At 43.3% G+C, this 13,443-nt stretch overlaps 1 protein-coding gene across 2 annotated transcripts; it reads left to right on the plus strand.

Moving 5' to 3' along the window:
* Positions 1-43: 43 nt before the first annotated feature.
* asz1 (ankyrin repeat, SAM and basic leucine zipper domain containing 1) lies at positions 44-13,177 on the plus strand. 2 transcript variants are annotated; one of them, XM_049017147.1, is made up of 14 exons: positions 44-169; positions 3,052-3,146; positions 4,146-4,251; positions 4,448-4,570; positions 6,607-6,718; positions 9,319-9,430; positions 9,649-9,783; positions 9,897-10,018; positions 10,192-10,261; positions 10,370-10,426; positions 10,707-10,819; positions 11,180-11,285; positions 11,583-11,696; positions 12,907-13,176. In XM_049017147.1, the coding sequence occupies exons 2-14, from the start codon at positions 3,060-3,062 to the stop codon at positions 13,054-13,056; spliced, it is 1,407 nt and encodes a 468-aa protein (XP_048873104.1). In that variant the 5' UTR covers positions 44-169; positions 3,052-3,059; the 3' UTR covers positions 13,057-13,176. The 2 variants fall into 2 exon arrangements, with proteins under 2 accessions (XP_048873104.1, XP_048873113.1); XM_049017156.1 differs by lacking the exon at positions 4,448-4,570 and having other exon boundaries at positions 12,907-13,177.
* Positions 13,178-13,443: the final 266 nt, after the last annotated feature.

Consider the following 13,443-nt stretch of genomic DNA (forward strand, 5'->3'; position numbering starts at 1 on the left):
GAGTCGGTGCGCGAAGTAGGCGCTGATTAGAGAAAGAGACGCTGCAAATCGCTGCCAAATGCCTGGAGATATCACCCCCATGCAGCCCCCTCTCAGCCGCGTGCTACTTTGGCACAACATTTCTCGACGAAAAGACATAGGCTGCGTGGACTGAAGCACAACTTCTCTTGTAAGTGTCCGAGAAAGGAGTCTGCTGATTGTAAACTGGTCGATATCTTGACTTGCAGCCACAGATATAAGTGCATTCAGTTATACAGCGTAGAAATAATAAATATATCCCGTTTAGGCGTGACCATATCCTGTTACATGAAGGTTAATTTTCAGTAGGGTATAGGCTACACTTTAGAAAAATCAGGTTTTATTAAATTGTATTTTTATTTATGCTGTTGTACGAAATTTAACAGCAGGCAGCGGAAATACTATTTTGCGCGGTTTATAAGATTACATCAAGTAAAGCGTGACATAGTGTGACATGAAAAGCATGCAGATGCTCACCCTGCTGTTATTTTTTGGAAGTAGGACAGATATTTTATTTTAACATTTTATAATCTTTTTTTTTCAATTGGCTTGCGTTTAAAAATGCATATATACTATATCTATAATCAGGGACCTAATTTCATTTCCATTATTTAATATAAAATGCATAACACACAGGAAACAGGTAACACGGGAAACTTAAAAAGGCACATAAGAAATCACAAACAGAAAAATAATATGCTAATTTCCCCTAATTATCAACAGGTATCCTGCAGCCACTTACCACGTACATTTTGCGTATTTTTCCCATTTACGGTGGGTCTATGGCAGCGTGCTGTGAGAAATGCAGCTTTCAATTTCACATTTTAGTAACGAAGCAGAAAATTCACAGTGACTCTGGCATGTACAGAAAGCGGCCATTCCCGTGATTTATGTAATTTATTATGACATCTGAAATCTTTACCAAATCAGCTGCTAAACTACTTTATTTTATAAAGAAATATGCATAACCGACAGTAGTATCTCTTCTGAATTAAAAAAATTATTTTCATAACTAAAATACATTAGATATACATTAATATTCTTATTCACCCTGCCAGTTTAAACTTGAAAAAAGGTAAAATCCCAAAAGTAAATAAAAATTAATAGCCTAATTGTAATATTAATATATAGACCTATTGCTATGTTAATAAATTGCATTAATATTAATATATTAACCTGATATTTATTTTTTAATGTAAATGTGCTGGGCCTGTTTATTCTACTAATTACTTTTTAAGTGGAAACGATACAAATTATTTTTTTTATGCATCCGTATGTGTTCTAACCAACCATCAATGTTATAACCTATCAATGGAAGAAGAGTACTCTGGTCAAGGATTGAACCTTCTAATCAGTATCCCATAAGGTGAGATAAGATAAGATAAGACAGGTTAAATCCCCTATTTGAGTGATCTGAAACTAAGACAGGTCAAATCTCCTTTTAGAGTGATCTGAAGCTGGGAGGTCAAATGTCCTGTTATAGTGATCCAGAGCTGGGACAGGTTAAATCCCTTTTAGAGTGATCTGAAGCTGAGACAAGTTAAATCCCCTATTCGAGTAATCTGAAACTGGGACAGGTCAAATCCCCTTTTAGAGTGATCTGAAGCTGGGAGGTCAAATGCCCTGTTATAGTAATCTAGAGCTGGGACAGGTCAAATCCCTTTTAGAGTGATCTGAAGCTGGGACAGGTTAAATCCCCTATTACAGTGATCTGAAGCTGGGAGGTTAAATGCCCCGTTATAGTGATACAGGGCTGGAACAGGTTAGAGTAGGGGTATGCAATCTTATCCACAAAGGTCCGGAGTGTATACGGGTTTTCGCTGCAACTTCCTAATTAGATTACTAATTAGAGGACTGATTGGCTGAAGAGTCCTCACACCTGGGTTTGAACACCTGACCTACAGGTTACCCCAAAAACCTGTAAACACACCGGCTTTTTGCGGATAAGATTAGACACCCCTGGGTTAGAGCCATTTGGCCACTTGTGCAGTTAGAACGGGTGACGTAAATTCCAACTGCCTGCTGAGAACTAGCGTGAAACCATTTCTGCAGGCATAGGTCTTACTTACCACTACCTAACAAGATCCACTTATTTCTTTGCCCCTTTCCTTCCTTTTTGTGGAACCTATGAAAATAAATATTTGGATCGCAGTTTTCTGACCCAAATGATTATTATTATTATTATTATAGATTGTCATCCATATACACAATTGCCTCCGTTTGCTTCACTTCTGCCTGTTTGATATACAAACACATTAGTGGACATTCTATCTTAAAATAAAACTGAACATTCATCAAGCTTTAGTTTTCTACCATTAAAAAGATTAACAATAGTGTGTGTGTGTGTGTGTGTGTGTTGGGGGGGGGGGGGGGGCCTTCGGCAGTTGCCGGTATAGAATGTAGACCATAGTATAAGCGGATGATGATTATAACCGATTTTTTTTTCTTTATGTCCGGGGTAGATTGCCATCTAATTTGTATATTTATTACATGTATATAACGTAACACCGTCGCTGTTTACTGATTTTTTTTTTACTCTTTCAAAATGCAGTACAGCTGTTTCAAATGCTTTTCAAATTACATTACTGTACAAATTAAATTCCAGAACTGTGTGTAATTCAAACACACTACAAAAGAGTACAGTACTCTACATAAAAATATAACATATTGAAGTTTCACTGCTGCATCTCGTTTTTAGTTTATCATAAGCTTTGGTGGGTCTATATTTTTCACTGAGGCAATTGTGTATTGATGAGAATTTTATGTTAAATAATTATCATTTAATTAATAATATATAATTATGTAATGACATAGGAATATATTAATAATTATTATACATACATTCATTATTATCAATAATAATAATTATTAAGTAAATCACAAAAGAGCAATGCAAAGATTTTTATCTTCATGGGCTCCACAAAAAGGAAGAGAGGGACAAATACGTGTTGTTTACGTGTATTCTACACGCATTTTACGCATTAAAATTCACGTGTTTTTGCCCCAACTGACCGCACCTGACGCTCTCCGAAGCTGACAAGATGAAGCGGCGCGTCGGCATGCCTGCCGGCGAGGAAACCGACACTGACGACGACTGGGACGTGGGATATCAGAGGAGAGACGGCAAGGTAAAATCAAAAAGGGAAAGTGTTCATTATTATTACTATATATTTATTTAAAAGCCACCTGCTGGTGTTTGCTCCGGACTGGCGGGGCTGCGAAAAAACTACAATCCCTCAAGCGTAACTATCGCTCGGTACTTGTTATGCAAGTTTATTTCTTGATAGACGTTTCAGTTTTAAGAAATATGTGAACAGCCGCGATTGTGACTCGATGAAGGCTTAAGTTCTTTATTGCGGATGGAGATGTAGCAGAGACGAAGCGCCTGACTGACTGGCCGCCAAAACTCGTCACTGTCCGCTTTTTCCAACGGTGGCGTTCAGGCGAGTTGAGCTACATATCGAGACGTGCTATCGAGCCTTTCTGCGCATGTGCAGTTTCACCGTTTTGGGGTTAGGGTTTTAGGGGTTAGGGTTAGGGCTATCGATTAGCTCTAGGGTAGCCCAACTCGACAAAGTAGCTCAACTCGACGGAACACCGGCGCTTGGAGTGTCCAAAACAACGCATATGGCCACACATGGAGAAATATCCGCATTTATGTTTGTAACGTGCTGATTACGACCGCAGAGCATTAGCCTGCAAAGTTATTAGCTAATGCCCATGAAGCGCTAAAGCACGTGTGTCACAAATACATATTTGCGAATACATTGTATTTGTAAATCATATGAAAGCTTGTTTTTTATATTCCTTTTTTTCTTGATAGAGTGGTTAAAAACAATTTTATTTTCCCTCCCTAGAATACTAAAAATGGTTTGGTCTGAGCTCTGTCCAAAATCCAAATGGAACATGCATTGTGTCCGTTATAACCAGTCAGCGACCTGTGCAGAGTGGGGAAATAGGGGTGGCGGGGGTCCTTGAAGATCATCTTGACCCCAGGCGTGAGCGAGACACATGACTGGTGTGTGTTTGTGTGTGTGAGAGAGAGAGAGAGGGAGGAAGTATCTGTCTGTCAGGGAGAGACTGTTCGACTGCATATAAATTCATTTTTCACTTTTGTATGTCCTCAGGGTTCACATGTTTCCGTACCGGGGAGTGAGGAAGACCCAGCAGTGATCCTTAAAAAGGCCGTCAGCACTGGAGATGCCGAGCTTGTCGGCCACCTGCTGGACAGCGGTAAGTTTATCCGGTGACTGCATACTGTCCGTGGAAAGGGAGAGGGTGCATAGTGCATGACTGGGTCGTCTGTGGCATGTCTGTGTACAGCAAAGTCCACAGTAATAAGACTTAGTTATTTGACATCTCCTAGCATCGGATTGGCATCAGGCACCGTCTTGGCCTGCTCTTGGTGACCTGTGCCCCTTCACCTCAGGTGTGGCTGTGGAGACTCGTCTTGGCTTGGACTGGACGCTACTCATGGGCGCTGTCTGTGGGGGCCATTACAAGCTGGCCAAGCTTCTGCTCGACCGGGGGGCTGGTGCAAACTTTAGCAGCGGTACACCTACTCTTCCTAACCTTTGTTTCCGGACTCAATGGACAGATAGTAACTTGCTTCACGAAATATGTCCGTCTCTCTCTCTCTCACTGTGCCTGCTCTCCGAATCTCATCAGATTAATAACCTGTCAGGGTTAGTTTTGATGGGATCGATCATTTCTCTGTGTTCTGAAGAGCAGCTGCACACAGCTGATCTTGGCCCGATGCTGTCACCACATACCATCATGTTTATGCACCTGTTTGTGGTACACGTGACCATGAAATGTTTAATTGCTTACAAGACATGGCAGAATGTAAAAGATATACCTGAAGGGGTAGTCCAGAAATATACATTTGTAGTAAATATTGTATCTTTAACAGTATAAACTGTAAGGAGCTGCCAAATTACTAGACTCTGCCAAAGGTTTCTCTGGTCAAATAAGACTTGTCATTTTGACTGTGATCTTCTCTAATCTATCTATCAACCAGTCCTGATAGGAACTTAAAGGGGACTATCAGAGCTTGATTAGGTCCAGCCGGCCCAATAGGACGTTTGAAACCTATGCAATTGCTGGATTGGCAGAATTTCACAATGGCTTCAAGCAATAGGCCCACACTATGGAATGTGAAGGAATGAAGGAGTTATTTTTCAAGAATATGCTTGCGAAAAATGTTTTGTTCCACATTCTTTTAATTATTATTGCAGTCGAGCCAAAATGGGAACCAATTAGAATGCACGCTCGTTGTCTTCATCTGACAGTACTTAATGGCTGTGACGCAAAGGAGGAAGTATTGAAAACATTTGCTAATCCACAGTGTGTGTTTAGTTTACACTTCCAGTTTGGTTTCTCTTGAAAATTGAACACATCTGTTAGTCCCGGTAACTGGGAGGACGTTTGTCTGCTGGAGTAATCGGGGTGATTTCACGTTGTGCACATCTAGAGCGACAGGCCAGTCAGACCTTGGGGCCTCAAAGGGAAATAATTAAACCGGAGACACAGCAGTGGCCACATCCTAATTTGTGTTCCGCTGAATGTACAAGCGATTGATAAAGCCAGTACATGGAGTGTGGCTCTGCCGTCATCCCTCAGCCCCACAACAGTCTGTGTTTATTTTCCTGGTCCGACTTAGACAGAGCATTTTGTACGTGTGCCACATCGCTCTGAGCCCTGGCCTGAGTCAGGCCAAAACCAAACACTCAGCTAAATGCTCCCTTTGTCAGCTATCTCTCTCTAATATGGATCATTTCCAAAATTAACGTCTGAACATAAGCAGATGCTAAATTAGTCACAAAATGCTGTTAGACTCTGCCCAATGTTACACTGTCTACTGTAATGCTTTCTGTTTATTTAGAACATAGATTTTTGGGTTCACCAAAGTGTCAAGTGTCCTATTTTTAATTTTTTTTTTTTTTTTTTTGTATCAGTGTGTGTGTGTGTGTGTGTGTGTGTGTGTGTGTGTGTGTGTGTGTGTGTGTGTGTGTATATATATATACACACACACACACACTGTAATAATATTTTGTGTATCCCTTTGTTATTCCCATAGATTACTACATCACGTCCACTGTGTTACTCGCATGGGTCACACCGCCTGTATTACTCGCACAGACCGGTACATCATGCCGCCTGTGTTACTCGCACAGACCGGTACATCACGCCGTCTGTGTTACTCGCACAGACCGGTACATCACGCCATCTGTGTTACTCGCACAGACCGGTACATCACGCCGCCTGTGTTCCTCGCACAGACCGGTACATCACGCCGTCTGTGTTACTCGCACAGACCGGTACATCACGCCGCCTGTGTTCCTCGCACAGACCGGTACATCACGCCGTCTGTGTTCCTCGCACAGACCGGTACATCACGCCGCCTGTGTTACTCGCACAGACCGGTACATCACGCCGCCTGTGTTACTCGCACAGACCGGTACATCACGCCGCCTGTGTTACTCGCACAGATCAAGTCCACTGTGTTCCTCGCACAGGCCAATACATCACGCCGCCTGTGTTATTCGCACAGACCGGTACATCACGCCGCCTGTGTTCCTCCCACAGATCGGTGCACTGTACTGATGGCTGCCTGTACTGCGTCTGCCTCAGAAGACCAGATTGTCCAGTGTGTGGAACTACTTCTGTCCAGGAACGCCGATCCCAACGTGCCCAATAAGTAAGATCGAGGGCGTCACACCTCCCGTGGGTCCTCCCTTTGACACACTAATACCAGAGATTCGGAAAGGGTGTGATGTCACTACTTCAGACACATGATCAGTTATCAGTTCATATCTGGAATAGGGACACATTTTGAATTGTCTGCTGTTTAAAAGTCCCGGTTATCATTCACCTAAGAGAAGTCTGATAAGAGTTAAAATATGGATGATGAGATTATTCATAGTGTGTCATTGTTAAAGTGATTGCAGGCGTCCATAAAGGTATTTATGAGATATTAAATGGGATTAAGCTTGAGGATCCTGTGACTGACGCAGGCATGGTGTGTGTTTTCCCAGGCCATGCATAGTCAAAGCCCCGCCCCCTTCGAACCTGGGAGGCAGCCCCCCCCCCCCCCCCCCCCCCCCCCCCCCCATCGCCCACTCTGCTTTGTCTTCGTTATGACGTCCTGTTATGGCTTGTACTCGTGCAGAGCCCAGACAGACAAACAAACAGGGACCGCAGGGTCCGGTAACTCCTGTGCACTGACAGCAGCGGGCCGGGCCGGGCCGGCCATAGACTTCTGATGTGTGTCTGGAAGCCTTTAGCACCGTCTTCTGTCTGCAGACATTACTCGCAGCAAACCATGGGTGCAGTTTCTCCAGTGTTTGTTTTCCTGACCAGCATGCGGCTCTCATGGCCACAGCCCTTCGGTAGGAAATTGATTGTTTCCTCCTCAGACAAAATATTTGGGAAAACAGCAACAAAATAACACGGAGAGCTACGGGGGGTCCTGAGCTGCAGAGTGTGTAAATTTAACTGGCAATTAGCAGTGTCTGGATTTTCTGGAATCCTCTGGTAAAGAAACATACACAGCAGTGCAGATGTGACTGTAAGGAGGGTGTATATCAGTAACCCGGCAGCATGTTTTTGTAGTGCCTTGTATGTTAAAGGTGGACAAGATCCCCCCCCCCCCCCCCATGAGTAAAATGCGGGAATAACTACTGTGCCAAGATGTGACTTAACCAGGGAAGCTGAGAGCTTTTGATAAAGCGTAATGGATGAAGGAATTATCAGCATGTTTGCTCACAGGGCCGTATTTTGGTGTCAGTGACATTTTAACAGTTTTCTTTGTTTGATGGAAAGTCGATCGACCACTGGCCTGGATCTCTGATAGCGTGTTGCCATACCAAGGTGAATTTCCTCATTGACTTTGTGATCTGTCAGCCTGAACATTTAATGGCCTTCAGGATGTCACTAGCTGTCCCTTAAAGTGAGTGATGGTCCTAGGCTGTCCTGGGGGCCAGCAAGGTCTGGGTTGTCTTCGGGGCCGGCATGCGGCATGCTGTTGTCACATCTGGGACAGTACGGGGAGGCCAAGTGTTCCTTTACCGGACAAGGCCAGTGCTGGAAACTACTCACCTTTCAGCTTCCTCTGTGAATTGTCAGCCCACATTTATTCTTAAATTCTTCAGTAGTTTTATTTTTTTTAATCAACAAGGCAGAACCAGTCAAAGAAATTGTTTATTTGACTCTGTGTGAGCTCATGACATAGCAGGTCCTACAGAACAGACCGGAAGGCAAATACAGTACTGTGCAAAAGTCTTAGGCAGTAAAAGAAAATGATGTTTAAATGATCTTCGTATTGGTATAAAACTGAAGATACGTCAGTCAAAGTGTGTCAGCTTGGCCATCTAAGATGCTCCTTACCTCTTTGTTTAGCGCAGCATGTTTGGCTAATCAACACCTCATTGACTTAATGAATTAAATTAAGTAATTTAAAGAAAACATGGAATGGCTGGGGTGCTCCTCAGGAGAGGTTTGGGAACTGAAGTGGTGTTCATCTAGTCATCCAGCTAGATATCAGTAGCTTTTTGGAGAACTGGACAAATTCCTGTTAGTTTTAACTGTTTCTCTTAATTTGCATATGCTCTAATGTCACATTGTGTTTATGTTTTGAGCAAATATACACTTACTACCAAGATAAATAACCTTAAAAATCTCCTTTGACTGCCTAAGACTTTTGCACAGTACTGTACATCACAGCGGTGATTGTCTGCTATCTGGTTGTGTAAATCCTTTTATCACAAGTGTCCAATATTTCATGTTTTCCCTACAATGCTCTTATCTCTGGTCCAAAAATGTGCGATTATGTCGCTGAATAACCTGGTGATGTATAGGGGCTGAACTGACTTGGACCAGAGACATCATTGGTTATAGCTGCAATGACAGTTTTATTTAATGCTGAAATTATTGAAGGTGTTATTGAAGGTAGCTATCAGTGAGTAGGGCTGTAAACTGTCAAATGGTGCTAAATAGTCACAGCAAAGGCTAACTGTTGTGGTTATTAGCGGCATCTAGTGGACGATGATGGCACCTTCGCAATAATCAGCTGCACACATTGAAACAAAACTCTCACATTATTCCCTTATAGTCTAAGCCTCTTTGCCGGCTGCACCATTGATGTTAGGCCTACACCAGTAAAACGTGCTTCTTCTTTAACAATTTGAAAAATGAATGCAAAGTTACTAGTTATCTGGAAGGTAAATTAAAGTTTTCATGAGTGTGTTTTGTGAATAAAATTTGTTGAGCTGTCCAGTTTCTACAATCCTTTCTCTGCAGGTCTGGGATGACGGCTCTCATGATGGCAGCCAGAGATGGCTATTGTCAACTGATTAATCTTCTGGTTTCTCATGGAGCGAAGATCAACCTCCAAGATTGTAACGGATACACGGTGAGGGGGCAAACTAAAACATCGACTGGCCATTTGTTCATTTATCAGTGAGGAAGTCTTCAGCTTTAATGACTTCCCAGAGAGCTGGTGATTTTTCAGCAGCTTCTTGGAGAAATAAATAAGATTTGTGGTATTTTTCATAATAAACATGAGCTACTTCTAGTTCTTATGTGTTTGTGTTTTCTTGGTTGGTTGGATTGTTGACTGGGGAAAACTAGGCTCTTGCAACAGCAGCTCAGTATGGTCAAGAAAATGTTGTGAGGAAGCTTCTGCAGCTCGGGGCTGACAAGAGCATCAAGACGAGGGAGGGGAGGAGAGCATTGGATGTTGCCAGGATACAGAGACACACTCAGGTAAGGGGGGGGAGCTTTGGATGGCTATTGATGTAATATGAAGAGTATACACTCTGTTCAATCGGTGTTGTATAAGAACTTTGTAATAATTGTTACATTTATATTCATCACAGATTTCTAGGCTCCTAATGTGCTCCGGAGACGACAGTGGAGATGTGGAAATGTCATGCAAGGAAAAAACACTCTCCAACTTCTTCAGACAAAATCCTGAGCCATTCAGTGCTCCTGCAGTGAGGTGCGATGATGATTTACTGGAGTCTCCATAGCTAGTACATTTGTAAAGTTGTCTGCTGACTCGTGGCAGAGACGGTTCTCGTTAGTGTTTACGGTACAGTCTGATATTATCCTTGATATTATCCTCCATCGTTGTGGAGAAACAAGCTAGAGAAGAGTGTTTGTTGTCATCAGTTCGGCCAGACTCTCTGATGTTGGAGTGCTTCTGCATGGACTCGATTTGGAGCGCCTTGCGAACTTGCTGGTGAGTACTCTACTGCACTATACTGTTACATCCTGTGAATAAGTGCTGACTTTGAAATGGAAAAAATACCGTAACGTCTTGAACCAACTGGTTTGGTCTACAAAACAGGATAATGACATAACCTGGACCGATCTTTCAACAATGGAGAAGGCAGACTTGGAAAAAGTAAGGAAAGAAGTCATTCTTAATTCTGGTGTTGGTCCAAACAGTAGAGGAGGAGGATATGGGGTGTATGTTTTTGGTTACTTTTCCAGATAGTTCCACCATGTTTAAAAATTAACTCTTACCTACAACATTCTTATGTCAAATTGCAAACCAGTGATTGTCTCTCAAAACCCGCACTTTGAAATGTGAAAATGATAAATATAAGCTGAATCTATATTGTACCTTAATACAATTTATTCACTCGTTGTGAACTTGATACTGCAAAACTGTCTTGTTGTAGGTAGGCATCACAAACCCAGAAGATCAGAAGAAGATCTTGGACGCAGTGTCGACAATGAACCTGGACTCCATAGCACCAGATGCTCTTTCACAACTGGGGAACATCGACAGCCGGTCAGTGTACAGGCCGCTTTCTGTCAGTTAATCACCACAGACACGTTCGTGTGGCACAGAGTGAGATTACAGCACTGGTGACAGAGACCTGCGATGTTTGGGAAACAAAGTTAAAGTTGCGTAGTAAAATGGATGGATGTTTTTTTATATTATATGGAGCTTTTATATTTTTATGAAAATATTTTGCTTTGGTAATTTCACAGATTTTGCGATTCCTTCAGCATTATAAAAACTTTCGCAGAACCAGCATATCGGACAGGGTTTTGTATGAATAATTTTAGCTGGTAGCTTCCGTTTAGCCTCTGCTGGGTAGACCTTCTCAGGCACGTTTCTGCTGTTCCCTGCACACGCGCTACTCAGAAGTGAAGATCTGTACACCCTGCTGGTCAGCCTTAGACAGCAATGTTGCTGCCTCACTGAGGTGGTTCAGGACGCCTTAAAGAAGTTTCCCAAACAGCCCTCTGAGGTAAGATGTGTTTCTCAATACCAAGAACGCAAAGGTCATACTTGCCTCCCAAGAACATACTTGTGGCACAGTGACTCTTGAGATTGGTCTTGTTGAGTGATGATTCAACCAGGGGTGTTTACCGTCCTTTCTGCTTCTGTTCTTGAGTATTGGAACTGCTCATTAGTTATGGAAGATGACGTAAAGCAGGTGCACAAGTATGTACGCATACTGAGAAACGCCCAAGGCGTCTGCTGGTGGGTGCAAGTTCAGCGAGGGCTATCAGCAGGATGTTAATGCTCTGCTCTGCACGGACAGCTCATCCTGACCTTGGACCCCAAGCGGGAGTCACAGACTGTCTGCAGCCAGCTGCTCCTGCAGATCGAGGACCTACAGAAGGAGGTGACGTGTATGAGGGGCCTGTTTGACAGGGTGAGCACTGGTCCCACCTCAGCAGAGCTCTACTGGGCTTTTTAACTGGGATCTCCACACCTGTAGGGAATAGGCAGCCACATCAGGACACATTGCATTCTATGTTGTGGTCACCATATTGATACTGTGAAATTTTCAGTGCAATATGTATCGAGTTCAGTTTTTACCTTTACCTTCTGTATTGTACCTTTGTACTTGGTTACACTATGTCAGTACTGAGAAATTTGCTTAAGCATTGCATTCACACACCATTTGCGATGTTTTCCATGCCCATCATTGGAACGGTTAACGGATAATGGAGACATGTAAATTGTGTCTATAGATCATCGGTCGCTCCAGGACCATGTCTGTATGTCAACACGATGTGAAAATCAGGTTCAGTATTCAGGACATCTGAACCAACCTGAGCTCGTAAATGCATGTTTACTTTATACGGTCTGGGATCATTCATCCATCCATTTTCCAAACCGCTTTTTCCTACTGGGTCGCGGGGGGTCCGGAGCCTATCCCGGAAGCAATGGGCACGAGGCAGGGAACAACCCAGGATGGGGGGCCAACCCATCGCAGGGCACACTCACACACCATTCACTCACACACGTACACCTATGGGCAATTTAGCAAGTCCAATTAGCCTCAGCATGTTTTTGGACTGTGGGGGGAAACCGGAGTACCCGGAGGAAACCCCATGACGCCATGGGGAGAACATGCAAAGTCCACACACATGTGACCCAGGCGGAGACTCGAACCCAGGTCCCAGAGGTGTGAGGCAACAGTGCTAACCACTGCACCACCATGCCGCCCCTACAATCTGGGATCAGACAATTTTAATTCCTATTGTTTGACCTTTTGTCATGTGACCTACTACCCTTTTATTCAGCTGCACGGTTTTCAGAAGGGATTTCAGTGCCATGGTTTCCTGGCTGGTGACCTCTAAGGTCACACTGTCCCTTGTCATCATGTGCTGTCTGTTTTCCTTAATTGGGAAACGCTGTCTAAAAATGTTGCCACTTTTATTCACAGAAATCAGCTGGCATTCATGTTTAGCACTTGCGTAGGAATCCATGTGTTTTGAGCTTTTAAACTAAACCGAAGCACAAGGTTACTTAACACAGAGCCGTGAATGTTTAGTTATTCATTTGGTTCCTCAGCATCGATCTTTTAGCATAAATCTGGGGTTCTGACAGTCGTCCACTTATTGCACTTGTCCAAGATGGACCCCAGCGAGGACCCCTGTGGGCTGCCCTGGGCTGCCCGACGCGGCAGCTGGAAGAGGAGGGTCCTGATGAGCTGTGCTGTGGGTGTCCTCTGCAGCGGCCTGATCTGTGTGCTTTCACACGTTCGAAGCCCCAAGGTCCTGTAAACACCTCATGTACAGACAGAGTAATAATAGATTTTTACAACCTTTATGTCCAGGGTTTTTGAGTTGTTTGATTATTGTTCTGTTGTATGTTTTGTTCTGAACATTATTTTTTAATAAACGTTGAACTTCTACAATAGTATGGCTCATTGTCTCAGAACAGCTAACTAAAGTTTTCAGTGTCAGTTTCTTTTGAAATGCTGGAGAGCTGTAGGACCACAGCCTTGGGGGTGGGCTTCTACAAGGCTTAGGGGATTGCCATTTCGTTTGAAGCTGGGGGGGGGAGGGGGGTGGTCTCGTGTGGTTTAAACAGAATTGCTGCTAGGTGTTCCTTCCTTGTGCCTATAACTGCAGTTGTCAGAGCGTGAATAAGCTTTAAAATAGCATATA

This window comes from Brienomyrus brachyistius, chromosome 1 (assembly GCF_023856365.1).
Source record: "Brienomyrus brachyistius isolate T26 chromosome 1, BBRACH_0.4, whole genome shotgun sequence".
NCBI lineage: Eukaryota > Metazoa > Chordata > Actinopteri > Osteoglossiformes > Mormyridae > Brienomyrus > Brienomyrus brachyistius.

Bases quoted from the DNA above. Each gene is read 5' to 3' on its own strand.
- asz1 (XM_049017147.1), top strand. From the start codon at position 3,060: ATGAAGCGGCGCGTCGGCATGCCTGCCGGCGAGGAAACCGACACTGAC. The intron at 3,147-4,145 runs GTAAAATCAAAA...GTATGTCCTCAG, and splicing joins ATCAGAGGAGAGACGGCAAG to GGTTCACATGTTTCCGTACC. The intron at 11,286-11,582 runs GTAAGATGTGTT...CTGCACGGACAG, and splicing joins TTCCCAAACAGCCCTCTGAG to CTCATCCTGACCTTGGACCC.